At 33.9% G+C, this 22,644-nt stretch overlaps 2 protein-coding genes across 3 annotated transcripts; one reads left to right on the top strand and one right to left on the bottom strand.

The window, feature by feature from the left end:
* The first annotated feature begins 350 nt into the window (after positions 1-350).
* LOC25497283 (probable inactive receptor kinase At1g48480) lies at positions 351-3,672 on the top strand. Its single transcript, XM_013597201.3, has 2 exons — positions 351-1,937; positions 2,359-3,672. The coding sequence occupies exons 1-2, from the start codon at positions 545-547 to the stop codon at positions 2,994-2,996; spliced, it is 2,031 nt and encodes a 676-aa protein (XP_013452655.1). The 5' UTR covers positions 351-544; the 3' UTR covers positions 2,997-3,672.
* Positions 3,673-7,474: 3,802 nt separating this feature from the next.
* LOC25497281 (probable serine/threonine protein kinase IREH1) lies at positions 7,475-19,596 on the bottom strand. Of its 2 annotated transcripts, XM_013597199.3 has the most exons (18): positions 18,685-19,593; positions 15,888-15,952; positions 15,575-15,760; positions 14,118-15,485; positions 13,438-13,610; positions 11,992-12,238; positions 11,330-11,422; positions 11,101-11,241; positions 10,916-11,008; positions 10,560-10,764; positions 10,158-10,243; positions 9,971-10,059; positions 9,633-9,684; positions 9,491-9,547; positions 8,910-9,086; positions 8,727-8,807; positions 8,311-8,492; positions 7,475-7,805 (listed from the first exon to the last, which is right to left on the bottom strand). In XM_013597199.3, exons 1-17 carry the CDS (start codon positions 19,361-19,363, stop codon positions 8,412-8,414), a joined length of 3,873 nt encoding a protein of 1,290 aa, XP_013452653.1. In that variant the 5' UTR covers positions 19,364-19,593; the 3' UTR covers positions 7,475-7,805; positions 8,311-8,411. The 2 variants fall into 2 exon arrangements, with proteins under 2 accessions (XP_013452653.1, XP_024641998.1); XM_024786230.2 differs by lacking the exon at positions 7,475-7,805 and having other exon boundaries at positions 8,322-8,492; positions 10,531-10,764; positions 18,685-19,596.
* Between the last annotated feature and the right edge of the window lie 3,048 nt (positions 19,597-22,644).

Here is a 22,644-nt window from a genome sequence, read left to right as displayed (position 1 = left end):
CTAAATTGACTATCTATTTAATTTTTTGAATAAATAAATAAAATGACAATAGTCATTGCAAATTCATACACATAAGTGAAAGAGTCGCGACTCAAACCTCAAAAACAATGTTTAATCTAATAATTTTGATATTTTTATCCATCAAATTAGAATTTATAGACATAATTAATCATGTTAAATTTATCTTTGATATATTTAATCATGTTACATTTTTAATTAATTGAGGGTGACATAATAATAGTACTCTATAATTTGAGAGAATAGTATTCTACTATACCAACGGCAAGTTTTATTATATGAATTTTCATTGACAAAATTTAGATATAAGTTTTTTCTATTTTTGTTATGTCCACTCTCTCACTCCACTTCTCTTGTCTTGTATACCCCAAAGTCCAAACCCATACTACCAAACAAAAATTCAAACCTAAAACCATAACTGCTCTCTCCCTTCTTTTTATCTCTCAAAACCAAAACACAAAAAACCAAACTTCATTCATGTGAAAAAACATCTTCAAAAAAACAAAGAGAAAAAAACACATTACAAATGAAGTTTTATTTTTCTTTCTTTCTCTTTTTTCTGACACTTTTTCTTCCGTCGGTAAAACCCGACCTCACTTCAGAACGCGCCGCTTTATTAACCCTACGCGCTGCCGTAACTGGCCGAACCCTACTCTGGAACACTACTTCCGCCTCTCCTTGCAACTGGGCCGGCGTCCATTGTAACCAAAACCACACTCACGTTGTCGAGCTTCACCTCCCCGCCGTCGCACTTTCCGGTAACCTCCCCACCGGCGTTTTCTCCGAACTTCCTAACCTCCACACTCTCAGCCTCCGTTTCAACTCCCTCTCCGGTCCTCTCCCCTCCGACCTTGCTGCTTGCACCTCCCTCAAAAACCTCTACCTTCAACAGAATCTTCTCTCCGGTGAACTTCCGGCGACTTTTTTCAACCTCACCGGACTTGTTCGTCTAAATTTAGCTTCCAACAATTTCTCCGGTGAAATTCCGGTGGGGTTTGGTAACTTAACCCGGTTGAAAACATTGTATCTTCAAAACAACCGGTTCACCGGTTCGTTAAGCGAGTTTGAGTTAAACCCGGTTCAACTCGCTCAGTTCAATGTTTCAAACAACATGCTAAACGGTTCTGTTCCTGAAAAGTTGCAAACTTTTGGAAAAGATTCGTTTTTGGGTAATTTGTTATGTGGGAAACCACTTAACCCTTGTCCTAAGGAAGGAGGTACAAATAGTGGAAATGGGGGTGCAAATAGTGGTAATGGGGGTAGAAATTCAAGTGTAGTTGATGAAAATAATGGGTTTGTAAGGAACAAGAAGAAAGGGAAATTATCTGGTGGTGCTATAGCTGGAATTGTTATTGGGTCAGTTGTGATTCTTTTGATTGTGGTTTTTGCTTTGATTGTTTTATGTAGGAATAGAAATGGTGAAAAAATTGATGAAGTTGCAAGAACTTTGAAACATAATCAGCTTATTGATGAAGGGATTCATGGTGAGAATGTTGGTAATGGTAATGGAAATGGATATTCGTCGGCCGCGGCTATGGCGGTTGCGGCGCCGGTGAATGGTGAGAGAGGTAATGAAGGTGTTGTGATCGGTGGTGGTGAGAAAAAATTGGTTTTTTTTAAGAATTGGGGTAGGGTGTTTGATTTGGAGGATTTGTTAAGGGCTTCTGCTGAGGTATTAGGGAAAGGGACATTTGGGACATCTTATAAGGCAGTTTTGGAGGCTGGTCCTGTGGCTGTAGCTGTGAAGAGGTTAAGGGATGTGACAATTTCTGAGAGGGAGTTTAAGGAGAAGATTGAGAAAGTTGGAACAATGGTTCATGAGAATTTGGCACCTCTTAGGGCTTATTATTATAGTAGAGATGAGAAGCTTCTTGTTCATGATTATTTGCATATGGGAAGTTTATCTGCACTTTTGCATGGTGAGAGTTTTGTTTACTTTGCTTCCTTTTTTGCTTGTTAATATCTTACTTTGATTAATTAATTATATTGCATCTGATAAATGAAGAGAGAAAAGAGTATAGTAATCCTTTAGGAATTATAATTTGTCTTGCATTACATTTCCATTTGGGTTTGTTACTTTGTTAGGTTTGTGATTTGGCATCATCTTTTATATTCCATTGAAGGTGTGTATGGTGTCTGACACAAATATGACACAGATACATGTGGTTACATTCAACTATACAATTATCTCAAATTAATATAAGTGTCGGTTTCATGTTCGTATCTGTGTTGGTGCTTCATAGTTTATAGCTATGTTAAAAATGTGATAGCCTAACGTAATATCATTCATTGAGATGAACAATGGTAGAATTAAAGTTCAATATTTGATTTTCATTACAGGAAACAAAGGAGGGGGTAGGACACCATTGACTTGGGAAATGAGATCAGGCATTGCACTTGGAGCTGCTCGCGGCATTGAATACCTACATTCACAAGGTCCTAATGTTTCTCATGGAAACATAAAGTCATCTAACATCTTACTAACCAAGTCCTATGATGCAAGAGTATCTGATTTCGGTCTTGCACATCTTGTTGGTCCTTCATCCACACCCAATAGGGTTGCCGGCTACCGCGCTCCCGAGGTAACCGATCCTCGGAAAGTTTCTCAAAAGGCAGATGTATACAGCTTTGGTGTATTGCTCTTGGAACTTTTGACTGGAAAGGCTCCAACTCACGCCCTCTTGAACGACGAAGGTGTGGACCTTCCGAGATGGGTGCAATCAGTTGTTAAAGAAGAGTGGACTTCTGAGGTCTTTGATCTTGAACTTCTTAGGTATCAAAATGTTGAAGAGGAAATGGTTCAGTTGTTGCAACTTGCTGTAGATTGTGCTGCTCCATACCCCGATAACCGCCCTTCAATGTCGCAAGTGAGACAGCACATAGAAGAGTTGCATAGGTCTAGCTCGAAAGAGGGTAGTCAAGACCAAATTCAACAGCCTGATGTTATCAGTGACATAGATGATATCTCTTCTAGATGATGATGAGTTTGGCTCTATCTTACTTCTTAATTTACTAGGATGTTCTTGGCTTTGTCAAAAGCCCCTTATCTTTCTTTTTTCCTGAATCATGTGTGCTTATGTTGTAACTTTTTTTAGGGTTTAATTATTCTGTAGGTCTATGAACTATATGGGAATTTTTAAATAGATCCCTAAACTAAAAATTTGTAATTGAGTCCTTGTATTTGTCAAAAATATCTAAATAGCTCCCTGAACTAATTTTTTTTTAATTGAGTTCATTAATTTTTAAATAATTTATAATTAAGGCTCTCCTAAACTTTTAAATAATTTGCAATTAGGTCCATGAACTTGTTAAAGTTCAGGAACCTAATTAAAAAAAAATAGTTCAGGGACTTAATTACAAATTACTAACAAACTAGTGGACCCAATTACAAATAATTTTAGTTTAGGGACTTACATAATTTTTTTTAAAGTAGTTTATGGACCTACATATTTGTTGCACCAGATTTCAGCTTTTCCTACTAGTTTCCCTCTTTTTCTTCTCAACCATTTATCTATGGGGGGGTTCATATCTGTTCCATTATTTATTGGCTGTAGATTCTGGTTGATGTAATTATTCTTATTGCTTTAGCAATAACTTTTGCTTTTGGTGAAGCTTTTTTCTCTGTTGAAAGTTGAGATGATATAGTTGCTGTCATGTTTGGTTGTACTGCTTCATAGTTGACATGCATCACATCTTTAATTGTTGAGTCTTGTGAACCCCATAAATTGGCAAATATGGATGATTTATACCTTTGAACCAACTTTGATTAGCACTTCTTTGACTTGTCATGTTGAAAAAGATGTAAATGTTGACCCCTAGTTGTAGAAATATATCAATATCACTTGTTAAAATTCCTTAATGAGATCCTGGCAAAATTTAAGTAATTTTTCAGAGAATTTTGATCCTTAAGATTAATTGGTTCAAATGAAAATGAAAATAGAAAACATTGAAATAAATGGACCCATGTTTGGTGCCTATTTAGATAAATTGCCAAAAAGTTACTATATGATGTGCAAAATGTTAAAGTCAAACAGTTGTCTTGTGACCATGTGTAAAAAGTTTGATATGTTTTCATTGTAGCTTTTATAGTTGGAGCATGTGATTCTATTCTTTTTTTTTTTATGAACATTCAATTTGGTCCACAAACCAATACTCTCTCTAGTAATATGTTTAGTTGTGCGTTGACAAAAATTGATATTGAGTGAATTAATCGTATGTTAAATTGATTCTGACTTAAAATGAGTTGGAGGTAATATGATTTACATTTGGATATATTTATGTAAAAGTGAGTTGACAATAAATTTGAGTGTCAAAATCAATTCTAAAATCAAAGACTTCAATTTCTTGTTTCAATTAGAATCAATTACAGAAGCAAAATAAATTCTCCTCGACAGCAGCCAGACATGTAAGAGTTAATTATATCCCTCTAAAATCAATTTTGATCCCTTTAGAAATAAAACCAAACATATACTAATTTAGTCCAGGATAAATCTACTAAACAAATTTTGAACTATTCTCCTATATATTTTGTTAGTCCTCCTATCACTTTGAGCATGGTTGGTTGCCAAATAAATGCAATTGAAGTGAAATGCGTCGAACCAAATGCAAAATCAGGAGCAAACCAAATGCAAATTAAAATAGATGGATCGGAGAATAGTTTAGCGACTCTTTAGTATTTTTTTTAATAGACGAAACGACAAATAATCATTGAAAACTCAGATATAAGTGGAGGGTAAACACAAACAGACGTATGGTAAAAAATCATAAGCAATGTTAGGTCAGACATCTGACTGAAGTTTAAATATGGGTTCAACTTACAAAAACGTCGAAATTATTAAGTTAGATGTTGTGATCGAGGTTTCAACCTCCGTTCCTCCACTTATATGAGTTCTAATGATTTTATCATTTCGTTTCTTAAAAAATCATGAGAATTAGCAAATAATTTTGTTGTCCTTACTAAAGAGTATACTGCACTATTTGGTAATCACCTAACAAACCAACATTATAATTTCTAAAAGAACTAATGAGCTTACAAGAATTTAAGACAGCACCCAAGTCAGAGACACATATTCAGTCCCCATAAGCTAATTTTGGTTATGTGACTGCGCATATAATATACTAAGCAAATACAAACCATATCATAAAGCTAGATTTCGAAATTCAAATTTCATACCATATCATTTCTCTCAAGTAAATACAAACGAACTATCAAAATTGTAACTTTATGGTGGGACCAAAATGGGGTACACGTAATGGAGTGGAACTGCAATTTGAAGGAAGCATTTCTGATATAGTGGTCCTATTTGTTTCCTCATTGTAGTGCATTGTCATATTTGTTGGTATGTATGAATGATTGTTGACCCACTCTTTGATACTTGTGTTTTGTTCTTGAGTTGCTATAACACAATTGTTAACGAGTATATTAAGAACACTTATTAAAAACACATTGAAACGTTAAAAAGCAACTATTTTTACATAAAACTAATTAGTTTTTTATTAATATCTTTTATAAATATCTTTAAGACACTTGTTAGCACGACCCTTTAAATAAAGTCGAAAACGAGAAACAAAGATTGCCATCCCACCATTTTGCTACATAGGATGCTTTTGCCTCTTTGGTCATTGTTGTCTTATTTTATTCAATTGTTTTTGAAAATTAGTGAAAGTTACATAGCATAATTACAAGCATTGGACTGTTATCACTTCCTTCATGACAATTTGATTATAGTATTTGGCACTACGCAGATTTCCCAATAATTCAATATTTACTCAAGATGTCAACTTATGAATTATTTCAGAGTAAAGGTACAACGATTTAAAATTTAATTTTTGTATTAAATTTAGGGTTAATAGACATTTACCCCCTATAATATAAGTCACTATTGGTTTTGCCCTCTGTAAAAAAAAAATTGAATTCGGTCCTTCTAAAAAAAAATTTGTTTTAGAATACCCCTTAGGGCGGCAGCTGACTGTGTATTTTTGCTGATGTAGCACGTTGTGTCACCTTTTTCGGATGACGTTGCACGCTGACTGTATATTTTTTTTATTTTTTAATGGATACACATGGCATTTATGATTTATTTTTTTTAAATTTAAAAATTTCTTAAAAAAATTAAAAAAACGAAAAAATAAAATAAATTCTGAAAAAATAAAAATAAAAATAAAAAAAATTATGGAAAAATGAAAAAAAATCTGGTAAAATGAAAAATAATGAAAATATCTAGAAAATTTAGTTAAAAAAAAATCTGGAAAATTTTTAAAAATTTGGTAAAATAAAAAAATCTAGAAAATTTAATAAAATAAAATCTGGAAAAATTAAAAAATTAATATATTTCAAAATAAAAAAAGAATTAAAAATGAAAGTTCAGATTTTTCTTTCAAAATTAAAAAGTTTTTTTTTTTTTTTATACAAAAAATCAAAATATTGAGAAGTATTTTCATAATTAAAAAAACATAACATTAGATCATGAAGAATAGAATTAAGGGCTTGTTATTCAACAATATAACATGACTTATATATCGGTGTCAATAAATATCCATTGTATCCTGTTATTCATCTAGATTATATTTTCGAATAAAATAAAATTCTAGAAATTAATTTTCAAAATCAAAATAATTATATAATAATATATTTTCGATTTTTTTCTAATTTTAATTTAATTCAGATTTTTTTAAAAAAAAAATTCGGTATATATTAATTTATTTCTTTTTTTTTTTATTTTTCCAGATTTTTTTTATTAAATTTTCTAGATTTTTTCATTTTATCAGATTTTTTTTCATTTTTATTAATTTTTCCATAATTATTTCATTATTTTTCATTTTTCCAGAATTTAAGAAATTTTATATATTTTAAAAAAAAAAAAAATCATAAATGCCATGTGTACCCCATAAAAAATAAAAATAATTATACAATCAGCACGCCACGTCATCCGAAAAAGGTGACGCAACATGCCACCTCAGCAAAAATGCACAATCAACTAGCCTAAAGGGATTTTCCAAAACAACAAAAAAATTACAAGGACCGAATCTAAAAAAAGAATTTTACAGGGGCAAAATAAAAAATGACCTATATTACAGGGGTAAAGGCTTATTAACCCTTAAATTTACTAAAGGTGAAAGATTTAGGTAAATGAAAATGGTATCTCATGTAAAAGGGAAATTGATATTTTACACACGAAGACTGAAAGAATTACCATCTCCAATTGCATGTAAGAATGCAATCCTTGGCATACACTAAACCGTCCAACATAAATACACTTAACCCTTAATGAGTAAATAAGAGATGAAGTAAAGCAAAATGTATTTATGGTTGCAACAAATGTAATAATCAAGAAACCAAAAAGTTTAACTTTAACAAAGAACTATTTTAATAAAAGTGATAGAATAGAGAACCAAAATTGCAGTGAAACATAAAATTATGAGTTAACATGTCATCGTCACATTAAGCTTTAATAAAAAAAAAAAATCTGAGTTTACATGTCATCATCAACTCAAGGTAGTCCCCAGAATGCTCGAAGGGGATACTCATACACACCTCAATTTTATATCTATATGGATAAATGATATTACAGTGGCCTGAACAAAATGGGATATATTCTCATTGGTACCATATTAGGGGAAGTACACTACAGAACAATGTGAGATAATATAATGTTACATGCATTTTACAATTTACACAGTCCTCAACTGATACACAATTAACCGACAGATTAAAAGCCACCCTCTATTGTCCTGTAACCTAATATATGCAAAGAGTACATCCTGAACCACTTCGAGTCTCTACATGTCTGCAAAATCCAGCAATACAGATTAAGATCAGCAAGAACGCATGAATGACTTATATGTGCTAAATCATAGGTTTAAATATACTTTTAGTCCCCACAAATATACCATTTTTTGTTTAGTCCCTGTAAAAATATTTTGTTTTCGATCGTTGCAAATATTCAACTTTTTGCTTTTGGTCCTTGGCATTTTGTTTGTCATTGCAGAATTGCCAAATATATTCATATCGAAATTGATCTCGGTAATATACATTTTAGTCTTTATTTCGAGGGATTAAAATCAAATATTTTACATGGGACCAATTTCAATATGAATAAATTTTGCAATGACTAAAACAAAATATTAAGGACAAAAAGCAAAAAAAAAAAATGATATATTTTTAAGGACTGAAAACATAAAAATTACAGGTACTGAAACCAAAAACTCTTGATATTTGGAGAGACCATTTGAATATTTAAACCTACAAACTATAAAATGCACAGTGAAATAACATGTTTTGTAGTAACGTACATGTACAAGTTATACAAACTAAAATGATTGTTATGCCCTCCCAAATTGCTTGAATCATAGGTTGAAAACCAAATTCTGAACTTTGACAGAAGATGAAACAGCTATGCACTAGAATTTGTTGAGGGATCATCTTTCCATCCCTTGGTGAGATCATAATTGATTGATGCAAGCTGGGAGAGATTCTGAAAACCAGACGGAAACATTAAGCACAAAATCAGAAATGTTAGTTACGGATCCAAAAAAAATAGCACAAGGCCAAAAAAGTAAACGTGGAAAAACTATCAAACCAAATATTTACATGCAAAACAGGTCAAAAAACTAAGTGATAAGAAAACAAAACATGGACCATGCAACAGTAATGAAAGTTATTCTAATTATTTATATTTATAAGTATATAGTTCATGTTTGAGAATTACCTTAAAGGAGAAATTACTAAAAGAGTAATTGACTGAAGAACTAGAATCAAACTCAGCAAGACCCCCACATTCATCACCCTCCTGGTAGATGACATGTTCGCAATAGGAAGTCAGCTCAAAATACTTAAAATTGATATTTAACAGTTCACATTTTACATCTAGCACTGTCAATAAATGCACTACCATTTCATCCTGGCGATTGCTCAGGCAACTGCTGCTTCCACTTAAGCTATCGGCATCACTAGAATCTTCAAAATCACTTGGCGGATATACAAGGCCACCATCAGAAGTATTCCATGAGTAGCGACTAGTGAAGTAACTGGTGTCTAGAGCACTCTCAGAAGCAGGAACAAATGCAGCCTGCAAAATCAAGTGATTGACATAGGTTGCATTGGTTTAGATTTTGGTAGAACAGATTCAGAAAGAATTGATTGTAAAATTACTGATTTTTATACAATTGAAATAAAAGAAAATATTTGTGGTTAGAAATTATATTTCCAAAATCAGTTTAGAAGATTTGACTTTGGGTAATAAAGTAGAAACACTTCTGAATTATACATGTTAGGAGTTTTGTGGATCCCGCAACTAGAATGAATTCTACTCGTTTTAAAAGCAAAAAAGTTTCAATCTTTTTTTGAAAATCAATTCTATCACCGCAGAAATGATTATTATGTAATCTCCAAACACAATGAGTACCATTGAAACATAATTACTTGACAACAATAACCATTTGATTATCCTACCCAAACATGCCCTTTACATACCTTCTGCCGGGAAAGTGTGTCCCAGTTTATATCCTTGAAGAAAACATGTTGTTTCACCTGGATTATTATGCACCTATCAGTCTGACATTTGAAAAAGGAAAAAATATCATGGAAAACAAGCATCAGGAATTATTTAGATCACCTCTGATGCCCCTCTGGCTCCTAGTCTTTGATTAGGATCTTCTGTCAATAATCTGAAAATTTAACATATCAGGTACTAAACAAGGTTGCTAACTGGTTGGTAAGTTAATAATACTAGTTAGTATGTCAAAGGCGTTCCCGAATATAACAAGATATGGAACCAAGATTAGTATGTCAACAAAGGCCATATCTGCACTAACAAACAGCAAAAATACTCAAAAGCATATCGAAACAAATACAAGAACCAATTACAAAAAATAGGTAGTTTAAAACAAATAATTTCGTAATACATATGACAAGTACAGTGATGAACAAATAAAAACATAGTATGTTCATTACCGATCAATAAGATCATGTGCTTCAAGACTCATTTCGTCGGGAACTTCAGGCCAAGGTATCTTACGATTAAGAATATTATCAAATATAGTCTACAAACACAAAATTACATAATCTGTGGTGAGAATTCAAGAAACTACCAAAAGAATAAAAATATAAACATTCATCACACTAAGAAGCAAAGTTAAACCTGAGGATGCTCTGCGTTGAAGGGTGGAATACCAACAAGCAACTCAAATAAAATGACCCCAACAGACCACCAATCCGCAGTATATGCTGCAAAATTTGAACAAATATTTTGCAGGTGTTATGTTAGCAATAAAATACACAAGAATACATGAGAACATTTTCAAGTATATAATGTAAAACCACTAAATCAGCAGGCTACTATAATAACAAAAAGGATCTTTTAATTTCATTAGTTCACTCTAATAATCATTCCATATTGTTGTTTAGCATCATTAAGAGTTTATTTAAGAACAACTTCATTTCTAAAAAAAATCTGTAATAGACAAATTTAACCTTCATTTAAGCGATGAAAAAGAAAACAGAAAATGAACCACCTTAAACATATAAATGGGACTATACGAACCATGTCCAGTTCCTAAAAGTATCTCAGGAGCTAAGTAATCAGGTGTGCCAACAGCGGAACGCTTCTTCCTCCGTTCCCTTTGATCCTCAGATGTATATGTATGAGATTCATCCTCCTCAAGTAGGGATGTCCCACTCACAGCTGGACCAGACAAATCATCCGTGCTGTTGATGAGACCAACTTTTGAAAGCCCAAAGTCTGTTAACTGCAAAAGTAGATACAAGAAGAAACAATCTACTTGACTAGCTGAGCGAGCATAAAGTACAAAGTATAAAATATGTTCAAGGGAGCCACAGGGCACAAGAAAGTTGAAACTCAAAAGGTAACATTGTGAAAGCAAACCAGTCAGCAATTACCTTGATGTGACCATCATGTGCAATCAATAAATTGTCAGGCTTCAAGTCACGATGAACCACACGCAGAGAATGCAAGTACTCTAATGCAAGTACCTACAGTTGGATGAAAGTTGGTATTATAATACAATGTAATAAAAGATCATTTTTCATATTTACATACAAGAGGAGAGAAGATCCATAATTACCACTTCAGCAATATAGACACGGGCCACTTCCTCATCTAGACATCCTAAATTCCTTAGTAAAGAATACAAGTCTCCACCATTCAGATACTCCATGACAAGATATAAGTTCTCACGACATGTAAAAGAATAGAAAAATCGAACCTAATAAAATTAAAACAAATGTTAGAACAAGGGTAGCATTTCTCAAAGCAGCATAGAATAGAATAACTAACAAGTTTGGTCCACTCACCACAAAAGGATTGCGCACTGTAATTAAGATATCACGTTCCGCTAATATGCTTTCTACAGCATTCTTACGGATCATATCTGCCTTCTTAAGAACCTGTCACAAAACAGTTAAATATGACAATAAACAATGGATTGAAAACATAAAACAAGAAATAGAAACAAATTTACACACAAGTTATCCCAACAAAGCTAAGTCTTAAAAAGGTATAGATATAAAATTACCTTGGATGCAAAAGTACAATTGAAAGATGTAAATATGATAAAGTAATAAACAATACAACACAAGAAAAAATCAATGCAGAATAATTTTCAGAGAAAGGAAAGGAAAATTAGCAAAATAATGAAGAAAAAACATATGGATTGGTCAGACACAACGTGCAGTATTTTATGAAAGATATAATATTCAGTGACATATATAATATAAACTTCAATAAAACTCCATGCACAAAATTCAACACAATATCGAATATTATTAAACAACGCTTCTAAAAGCTACATGAATAAGCCACAAAAGGAGAAATGCCGGAGATGAAATGTGTGCACTAATGGGTGTTCAGATTTATTGAAGATGCAAAACAATTTACAACCAATGACGTCAAAACAATAAAGGAAATGTGGAGCTTAAACAGTAACTAGTAAGTAAAAAACAAAAAACATAATTACCTTTATAGCAAAAAGATCACCGGTTGTCCTCTTCTTAGCCAAGAAAACCCTTCCAAATGCCCCACGACTGATAGGTTTTATAATCTCAAAGTCATCAATAGAAGTACGATCCTTGGAAGAATGAATTGGGCTTGTTCTCAAGCTGTGAACCACATCATCTTCCAAGATGACATCATCATCCATTACAGGGCTATCTACATCTACCTTTTCGACATCCACCATCTCAGTAAGCTGCAAATACTTCTCCCTTCAAAATCAAATTACAACACATTAAGAATAATCATCAATGCAAAGGACAGCTTGTAAAGTTTATGTTGAATCGTGGTAATGGCAGGACGAGTGAGAGCCAAGGGATACAGTGTTCACCCCAAATTTAACGACTTCTGATGTAATGAGGGACAGAAGTCTAATGCATAACTAATATTTTCTGGTAAGTAAAAGAAAAAATAAATATAACTAAGTTGAGTACAAAAGGAACTGACAGGCAAGTGCAACTAGCATACTAACAACAGCTGAAACGATCATTAAAAAAAAAAAAAAACAGAAGAAATAAAGAAAACATCTGCACCCCTTAAAAAAAGAAATACAGGAATGTAACAGCCCTTATCTCCTAAGTGGAGATGTAACCTGCAACAATACTAACAATGGATATTGTTGCAGTTGCAGGTCTAAAAACACCAAGTTTTAAACAAAGCATCTTCAATCTAAGTTGTCGTTTGGCTTCCTCTCTCCATATACAGTATGTTTCCAACCTCCTCCATCTAAAGGTGTCTTACACTTTGTGGTTCATTTAATGCTCTTTTAGTTTTTTCACATGGACACTTTGTGTCTTCAATTTATAACGCTTGAAACTATGCTTCACTCAGCCTTTTCCCATTCAGCCAGTTAGATAGAAAAAGGTCCGGAAGAATGAAAAAACTGAGACTGCTCTCAAGAATTGAGAGTATACATAGACTTTTTTTAAGAGGACATGACATGACTTTCCCACACCAAGAATGATACAATTCCCAAGATCGCTCCTACTCTGCTTATAGCTACCTCAGAGTCTTCTAGCCAACTATCATTTGTTAGTTAGCTGTCACTATTACTCAGACACTTAGAGATTGCACTCCTATGAGACTCTTATCTCTCCTAACGTAGACCCATTTCATTGGGGGTTGTTGCCTATCACAAGTACATGACATTTAAGAAAATATTTCAGGTGAACATGCGGAAAGTCTGACCAGTAATGCCAGAGAAGACACAGGACAGATAGTAAGTGAAAATATGGAGTAGTATCATTATGGTATATGATTTGAAACGGTTTTAAAACACGATTAATCTGCATCGGAAGTGTCTTAAACTAGAATTTACACCAAAATTTAATCATTAAGAATTCACTCGCTGAAGTTCAACGTTTGCCTTCCTTATTATAGAGAAGCATCAATATTTAAGAGAGGTACTAACCGAATCAGCTTCTCGATGCGTGTTCCAAAGGTTTCCACGGTAAGTGCATCAAACTTCCTTCGCTCTACGACAACCCTCAAGTCGTCAAGACAAGATAATAAATACGCTGCTGTGCGATCATCTTCCAGACTAGCATTGGATGCACATCGTGCTATATCAGCAAGTTCATTCATCTACAATAACCCAAGGAATATAATAGGCTGGTTTAGGGACAGTTAACTGGAGCATTAATCACCATCATCATACAAAATGTTGAGCACATGGGGAAGACCATTTGATAGAAAATGCTGAATTTAATGGACAATGTCAACAATGACATAATTAGAACTACTCCGGTCTTGATTATAAACAAAAATAAGAAACCCCACAATTAATAAGAAAGTTAGTTAAGTATTATTAATTTTCTTGATCTCAAAAAAATTAAGTGCATTCTCAAAAGTGCTCTTCATGGAAACTTGTTCCATGAGAATAAGGGAGTCACTGAAAACTGAAACTAATATTTATTGAAGGGTATTTTACAATAAACATCATCATAAAATAGTAAAAGTAAGTTATATTTGCTTATTTTTTAGTCCAAAATAAATTAGCATATTTTTGGTTATATTCAAGACTGGAGGGAGTGTATGACAACAAATTAGAAATAAGAGTCTTTTATGAAAGAGGTTGAAAAAAGAGCGTGCCTGGGGCAGATCATCATGTTCAGAATAAGCACCCTTCCCTGCCAAGAGCAAGTCAATCTGACTAGTCCTTGGTGTCATTATAGGAGACCTAGGAGTCATGCTCCCAGCAGATGATGTTGTCATACCGTGGTCAGACTTTGGACCAAAACGAGTTCTACATGATATAAGTGGCAATCCCTTTAGGTCATCCATAAAAGCAGAATTATCAGTTTCAGGGAAACAGTCTAGCATATCCTCTGAGCCTCTGCGTGACCAATCACTAAGTTTAGGGGAAACAACGTCAGATTCTTCGGTCATGCTTGAATTCGAAACTTTTGCAACATCGGGACTTCCAACCATTTGCTGGGAATCCTTCTGAGTAGATGATTCCATCATCTTTTCAAGTGTTTCAGAAATTCTTACAAGACGCTCATTGACACTCAGACCCTTTTGATCACATCTGTCAGCAACTGCACAAATCCTCGAATGATCTTCAACATGTAAAGTAGGTACATCCTCTTCACATATTCGACAGATGATTGAGCTATCCTCGTTAGGAAGCTGCTTGTCCCAGTATCCCCAGGAAGGTTTATGCTGGTGCTTGGAAGCATGGTCATGGGAATCTTTGACAGCGAGAAGCTCAGAATGCTTAGCAGCAGAGAGATCTACATCAGAAGTTAATCTCTTATCTGGTGTCTTTGAAGGTTCAACTGTCCCATAACTTTGGTCCTTCAACTGAGCAGATTCATTTGGGCTTCTTTCCGATGGAGATGGGAATTTTTTCCATGAAGCCATTCGATTCCTGCCAGGAGACTCGAAGCTTTTTAAAGTGTCATCATCAGCAGGAGGCAACTGAATTTCTGGTTTCACAACACCTTTCTTCCAAACCAAGGTACTCTGCTCTTGGCTATAAGCTTTTTTTGATATAGCCTTTGAGATCTTTGCAGCACTATAACTTTTAGAATCCTTTCCCACACTAGGAGGAATACATTTTCCAGTAGAATGCAAGACTCTGGATTGACGAAGATTGAAAACGTGTTCATCCTCAGCCAAAGCACTTTCCTTGTGAAATTGCAACAATCTAGTACACCGTGTGAGAATGAAAAGCATTCGAGTGTGAAGCTGCTTTAAGGTCCCTGGCGGTAGCTCTTGACGCCTATCATCCAATTCCTGAACAATGCTTTCACACTGAAGCCAAAACTCCCCAGATGTGGTCATAGCACAGCGCCTGGCCAAAATTAGCAAGTCCTCAATTGTCTCTTGCCATTCTGGATGATTATCTGCATTTTTTTCAAGAACTCCAACCAGGTCTGCTGCAAAAATTGCCAGCTCTGAGTTCACCTCTTCCTTTTCTTTATCAAATTTGGCCCTAATAACGACCAAGATCTCCTGCACAAAAACAAGTACAGCAATTTTAAAGTAATGTTTCCTACACAACACCAGTAATTAACTCCACAGTAAAATGGAAAGCAACGTACCTCAAGGTTATTATTTAACCTCCGAGGCTTCCAAAATGGAAAGGGCCGGACACCTTTAGAATTTAACTCATGGGAAAAACTCTTGATATCACCAGGAAACCTCTTTCCAGGGGCACTTGTGACACGTAATATAGCTTGAAAACGAGGAGATTCAGATTCTTTCGGATTTTCAAAGTCATATGTGTTCTGGAAAGGGAACAACCAATTTTTTGCCATAATAAATTAATAAACAGAGTACAACATCTAATTCAGTCAAATTTAGTTTAATCAAAGCAATAACAGAAGATATTACAAACTCCACACCCAGCAGTACCTCTGGAGTGCAAACATCTTCACTTCTTAGGCCTCCGGTCTGAGTCTGAGATGATGCCTGCTCTCCTGTTTAAAGTAACATGATGAGTAAAAAAGTAAACATTTTGGAATTAAAACAGCATAGTTTTGGCAGACACTTAGTATAAATTGACATGGAAACAGATCACACAATGATACAAACTTTCTGATTGGCAGTACATAAAATTGGCCAAATAATGCCATCAGCCCAAAACCTACCACTCAAACATACCCAAATATTAACACTTGACAACAAGGCGACCAAGTGAATTTTACAGTTACAATTACTTTACATCACCAACACAAACATTCTGCTAACCCCAAAAACAAACAATAGATGAGCTTGTGAGATAGAGGTGCAGAAAACAAGAAACGGGTGTATCAGCTCCACTGCCAACTAATTTCTCTGCAAAAGAAGTGACCAGTTGTCACGACCCTGTTTCACCAGTATGATGCATGCAACAGTAAATCCAGAAGCCATATGTTCAAAGATGGTTTAATACTGAAATTGGGATTAATTACCAAATTATGCCACAAAGTAATATTTCAGTAACAAAAAAATATTTAGGTATAACTACCAAAAAAATATGAGTAATATTTTAGTTGTGTATTTCTTCCTTCAACCCCCGCCATGACAGGAGATTCACGGTAACAAGTTACCCTTTTTGAGTTGTTTTTTGGTGAAGGCTATAGCTCTGTATTTTCCCTCAACTACTATCGTTACCTGTAAATTTATTTATCTTGATCGGAGGCTGGTTATTTCACCTATGTGTTAAATTCTGAACAGCATCTACTTGACTCGTCCTATTTAATAAAAGTGATGAAACAGCTATCAGGAAATTATTTGCAAAGCAAATTCTAGCCTCCTTGTAGTTTTTGGACTTAAGAGTGTTTCTTTCTATCGGGTCTGAATTCTGATGGCTAGTTCTAATTGCTTTCCAGTCAAACATGAGGGAACCAATTAAAAGCCAGGAAACTAGCCAGTTTTATTTTGATTGAATCCAAAAAACTGGCTGCTTTTTACATATGATTTCTTTTTTATCCCTGACCAGATTTTGTTTTTCCAACCTGACTGGTGCTAAAATTAGTGGCTCAGTCATTTGATTAAGTCAAACCTGGCCTAGTTATTGCAGCCTAACCACGTCTTCTGTAAAAAGACTTATGTTGTTTCGGTGTTTTCAGTTTATTCAAATTTAGTTTTTTCAGTTAGTGTGTATTAACACAACTTCACAAAAAGTGCAATTAGTTCATTAAATGATTCAATGGAGTAGTACTAATATGGTCCCTTCTAAATATGATTTTTCAAAAGGAATAATATAGGTTTAAATACACTTCTGGTCTCTGCAAATATAGGGTTTTCTGATTTTAGGCTTTGAAAAAAAAAATACAGATTCCCTCCTTGTTGTAAAGTCATAGACCATCACTTTTGGTCCCTAAAGTCAACCTCTAACACAAAAACTCTAGTGAGGCTAATAGACCTCTATTTGGCACTTGTGATGTGGCATATGTTTGATGACGTGAGACGCTTTCTCTATCGGCCAGAAAATAAAATCCATCCTCAACCCAGAAATCCATCCCCATTCTAAACGAAAAATCTATCCAAAAAGATTTTTTGCGTTAGCATTATTAACAGTACCAACCCCGTCAAACCTTGACCTTGAATGCTTGGAAGGCCTCAACTCAGCCAGGTCAAGTAGGAAACTTAGCACAGGGAACCGAGTTATCAAACCTGTTAACATAGGCATAATTGTTTCTATTTGCCTTGCAAATTCCTGTACTTCCTCTAAGCGAAGGAGGCTTCGATGGATTTCTAATAATTGGGGTAGTGGCCGTCAAAGCAGGGTGGGAGCCACATATCCTCGTCACCATTGTTGTCATGCACTCTTGTTCCTTCCCTTATCAAGTATTGAACCATAACTCTTTCTACAGGTGAATTTATAATTCAATCCAATTGATTACATTTCTTAATCCAATAAAGATATTCCCACACTTCACTCACTACAAATCAGAATAATACCCATCCTATTCCCTATAAATCCCATTATAAAAACAAATTAATAAGTCATACCTCACCAAAACAAAGTTAATACTAATAATCCTCTCAATTAAAAAAACTTACTAAACTTACTAAACATAGATCAAGATGGACTTACCTGATTAAAAAAACCAACTAGAAACAATGAAATCTACTTAATCTATGGGTAAGTTAAGAAGCTAAAAATGGAAGTAAAAGATAACTTTTGTATAGGAAAGATAAAATTTTAAACCTTTCAGATATTAAATACACTATTTCCAAGAAAGAACTTCCATATTTAGTTTATAAACTAATGCCCCATAAATTATTAAGTGTAGAAAAAATAGAAAATGCAATGTTGTGTAAATTAGTAAATAGTTTTATTACGCAGACATCCGGTGAGCATCTTGTATTCCGCCAAATCACAAAGACATATTCCGCCAAATCACAAAGATAGTTTGAAAATAGTTGTATGAAATAGCAGATTGATGGTTTCTTAACGGATGACAGTGTAAAACTATATCACACTGTCAGTGCATATCCATTCAACTCATAAATATATATATATCCATGATCATCATCATTATCATCATCATCACTACACTATGTCACTACCATCATCATTCATTATTCAAAAACATAAACATGCATTCAATTGTGTTATCACGTCAATTAACGAATGTGTAAGATAATTATACACCGACAGAATATACCAGTTAAATTCAAAAGTAATACAAATTGAGAAACAAATTCGCACTGATGATACCTGCTCCGGAAGATGATTCGCCATTCTGCAACCGTGACCGGGGCAACACAACCGGACTCTGATCCATCGACGTCACACCACTCCCCCCACTCCCCGTATCCGAATTACTCCCATTATCAACTCCCAAACCTTCTCGAAACCCTACTCTACTCTGATTCCCGACCTCCTTCTTCTTCCCAGACCTTGAAAGATTACTCGCACCTAACACCGCCGTAGCTCCTCCTTTTTCACCTCGAAAACCGAAAAAACTCTCCTGCGGTAACGGTCCCGATCTCGTCTTTATCCTATTCAACCCTAACGACGACGCTAAAATCGGCGAAACAGACGCTGCTGACGTCGACGACGACGGTAACGGTAACTCAGGTAACTCCTTCACCGTCGCCGGAGCCGATTTCTTTGATCCAGACCGAATCGAAATCTCACTCTCTTTTCCCTTAACAACATCTTTCTTCGTCTTCCGGCTAGAAGCAGAGGTGAATTTATCGGAACCGCCACTTCCTCCGCCGCCGCTGGTGGAGGTTCCGGCGGCGTTTAGGGTTTGAACAATGTTCGATTTAGGTTTTTTCTTATCAGATCTAGAAGGAGAATTCGAAGAAATAGATCGAGGACTGTTTGAAGAAGCATCAGGACTAGAAGTATCAGATTTTTTGGAAGAGAAGAATCTTCCTTTGAAGACCATGTTTGGTTCAAATAATCGATTATTAAGCTTTTTAACACTAGCAGCATGTTAATGCTACTAGCAAACGTGACATTGAACTTGAATCGTGTTTTTCAGCTTTTTTTGTTTGTTTAGTTTGAAAGTTGTGTAGATAAGCGATATGTTTGAGAATCGATTTTAGAGAGAGAAAGTGAAAAGAGTGTTGGTGTGCTTGGGTAGTTGATTTTATGGACTTTGAAGAAGAAAGAAGAAAAATGTGACTTTTTTGTTTAAGCTTTTTTACACTTATGGTTAAATTAAATGACATAAGAGATTCAATTTTTGATTCTTTGACTTTGAATTTATGAGTTTTTATGTATGATGACTTGGTTCAAAGTCTTTGAATAATTTAAAGTTGTGTCATAATTGCAATTTCAAGTTTCTTATTTTGATTCATTTCTCATTTTGATTTTCTAATGTTTTTGTGATACTCTTCAGATCTCAATCTCAATTATAATTATCTTTTTTTATATATACAAAGGGGCTAACATCCCCGAGAAAAACTATAATGCACGCGGGAAACTAACCGCTAAATTATCAGCAACAACAAAATTTAACATAAAATCGGGAACATAATAAAAAATACGAGTAGAGTTATCGATAGAAAGACCAATTTTGCCAAACTATCAGCAATTTGATTAGCCTCCCAAAACACATGAGAAAGTTCAAATGCATCTCAATCTATTTTAATTCAAAATACTTTTAAAAAGGTGAGAGCATGAGTAATATGATATGAACGACAATCGTTATTCAATAAACTCACTACAACTTGAGTTTCTCAAACTTTTTCATATCCTACTTAACTTTTCATTGATCATCAGTCTTATAACATAATTAAATAAAATGAGTATTTTATATAAGATAGTTTTACTTTTTCTTACAAATAGTGAAAATAAGCTATGTTGTTTTGAACTTTTCAAAATTATTTTTAATCTTTGTTGGTGATGACGATTTTCTTGCAAGTGCATCAATTGCATGGAATTACTTCTAGATAAACTTGACATTATTAATGTTATTATGTCAATCTTGCGAACGGTGAGGTTTAGCATGGAAAAGGAAACTTGTTTCCCACAATGGGAAAATATTTTTCAACCATTTGATTAAAGAGGAGTATAGATTTTATTGTGGTCTCTCCACATTGTATTTTATTTTAACATTGTCTTCAACCTTTGCTGAAAAAAAAATTAAAAAACATTTAAAACATTGTTTTCAACCTCCATGAGCACCACCATGAAACCATCGATTCCTCAAAATAAAAAAGAACAACACACATGTTGCTTGTCATCTTTACTTGTTCCATACTTGAATTGCTGCAACTCACACAAACAACAATACACGTTGGGAATTTGGTTTGTTTTTTTTTCATTTTCTTCTACATGAATACATATGTTCTTTTCGAAAATAATGAAGAGGAATATCAAGACAAAAGGAACAATAGGGATGAGAGTATACTGTGATAACAAAATTGTCCACTTAACCCCATCTTCCGATTTTCCACCATGACTAAATGTAAAAGCCTTTCAATTTATTTTTCTTTTTTTGTTGTTTGTTTGTTTTGGATATATGAACATGATTTTTTTGTTTTGTTTTGGATCTATGAGCAAAATCTACAATGAACAAAAATATGGATTAATTAAAAATAAACAATGTCAGTTAATGGACAATGGAAGAAGAAAGATCCACATTGGCCTCAACGGGAATGGGGAAGGACAATGGTGGGTTTGATGCTCTTTTGCTTGTGGTGGGTGAGTAGGGATGGAAGAGAGAGAATGATGGTGAGAGATAGTGTGAAAAAATCTAGTGTTGATAGTCTACTATTAGATTATATTCTTCAATTGATCTAATGGTCAAAAAATATTTTCCCATGGTGGGAAACAAGTTCACTTTCCCATGCTAAACCCCACCCTCGCGAACAATTAAGATAATACTCCATCCGTTTCAAAATATAAGCAAAATTCACTTTTTAGGTTCATTCATTTAATGATGTATGTGGTCCATATTATGAACCACATACATCATTAAATGAATGAACTTAAAAAGTGAATTTTGTTTATATTTTGAAACGGAGGAAGTAGATGAGGCCACACACATTTTGCCAATGCCTTTACCATGTAAACTCTTTACTCAATAGTTGTAACGCTATTTAGTGTAATAATACCAACCATAATCAAGATAATAGACGATACAACATTTATTTTTTTCAATGCACCTACCATATAAACTTGTTTCTCGATAGTTGTAACACCATTTAACGTATCACACCGACCATAATCAGCATAGCTACCACAAAAACTTATTCTCGTTAGTTGTGACACCATTGAGCATTGTCACACACTCACACCAATCTCGTGAAAATACTTCATAACAAATAAGAAAAAATATTTTTTTACAAGCATATCCCGCTCCATAAAATTGCTTCTTAATAGTTGTGACACTATTTAATGTAACCATACCAATCTTACGAGCAATCTCCAAAATTTGATTTAGTTGAAGAAAAAAAAAAGGAAAAGTGTGTGAGAAAGAGTGTCATTTGCTCACGAGATTTAACACATACTAAAAAAAATGGAATTGTCATGTCATAAAAAATTCACGTGACAAGACTATCTATCACATCAACGTCTCATGTGTGATTAGGGTTTTTTTTTTTTTTTGAAAGAAGTGATTAGGTTGTTGAAGGATAAAAATATGGACATTTTTTAAACTTCACATACATTATAGGGACAAAATGAACAATTAACCATACTTTTTATCTATAATAATTTATAATGTATAATCTATAACGTATATAAAGGCAATACCTTCTTTTGGTATGACCTATTTGCTTTCTTATTTTATCCTTCTTTTTTATGAGAATTTTCTATTTTACCCTACATTCCATTCAAAGTTTCGAATACATGGTCACATTGAAAACTAACTCCTGCGCTGAAATATAGATTTTCACAGTTTTCATTTATCTCTTAACTAAGCACAACAAAGAAGGAAGTTAACAGATTTTCCTAGTACAACAACACACAACGAATAACACACGGTCACATCGACAAATTATTCCTCTTCGCATATTTGATAACCGCCAACTTAGAGATAAAGAAAGTGTGGCAGAAGTATATATCTCCTTTTTTTCAATGAAGTTTTAATTTTTTTTTAAGGTTCAATCAAGTTTTATAATCACTTTCAATTTCAACGTTTTCTTTAAACTTCGGTGTTGTTACCATCAATACATAATAGATTCATCTTTCTCTTACTCTTATTTGATATTCGACAAC

Source organism: Medicago truncatula, chromosome 6 (assembly GCF_003473485.1).
Source record: "Medicago truncatula cultivar Jemalong A17 chromosome 6, MtrunA17r5.0-ANR, whole genome shotgun sequence".
NCBI classification, from domain to species: domain Eukaryota; kingdom Viridiplantae; phylum Streptophyta; class Magnoliopsida; order Fabales; family Fabaceae; genus Medicago; species Medicago truncatula.
This window is presented reverse-complemented; position numbering and strand designations above follow the sequence as displayed.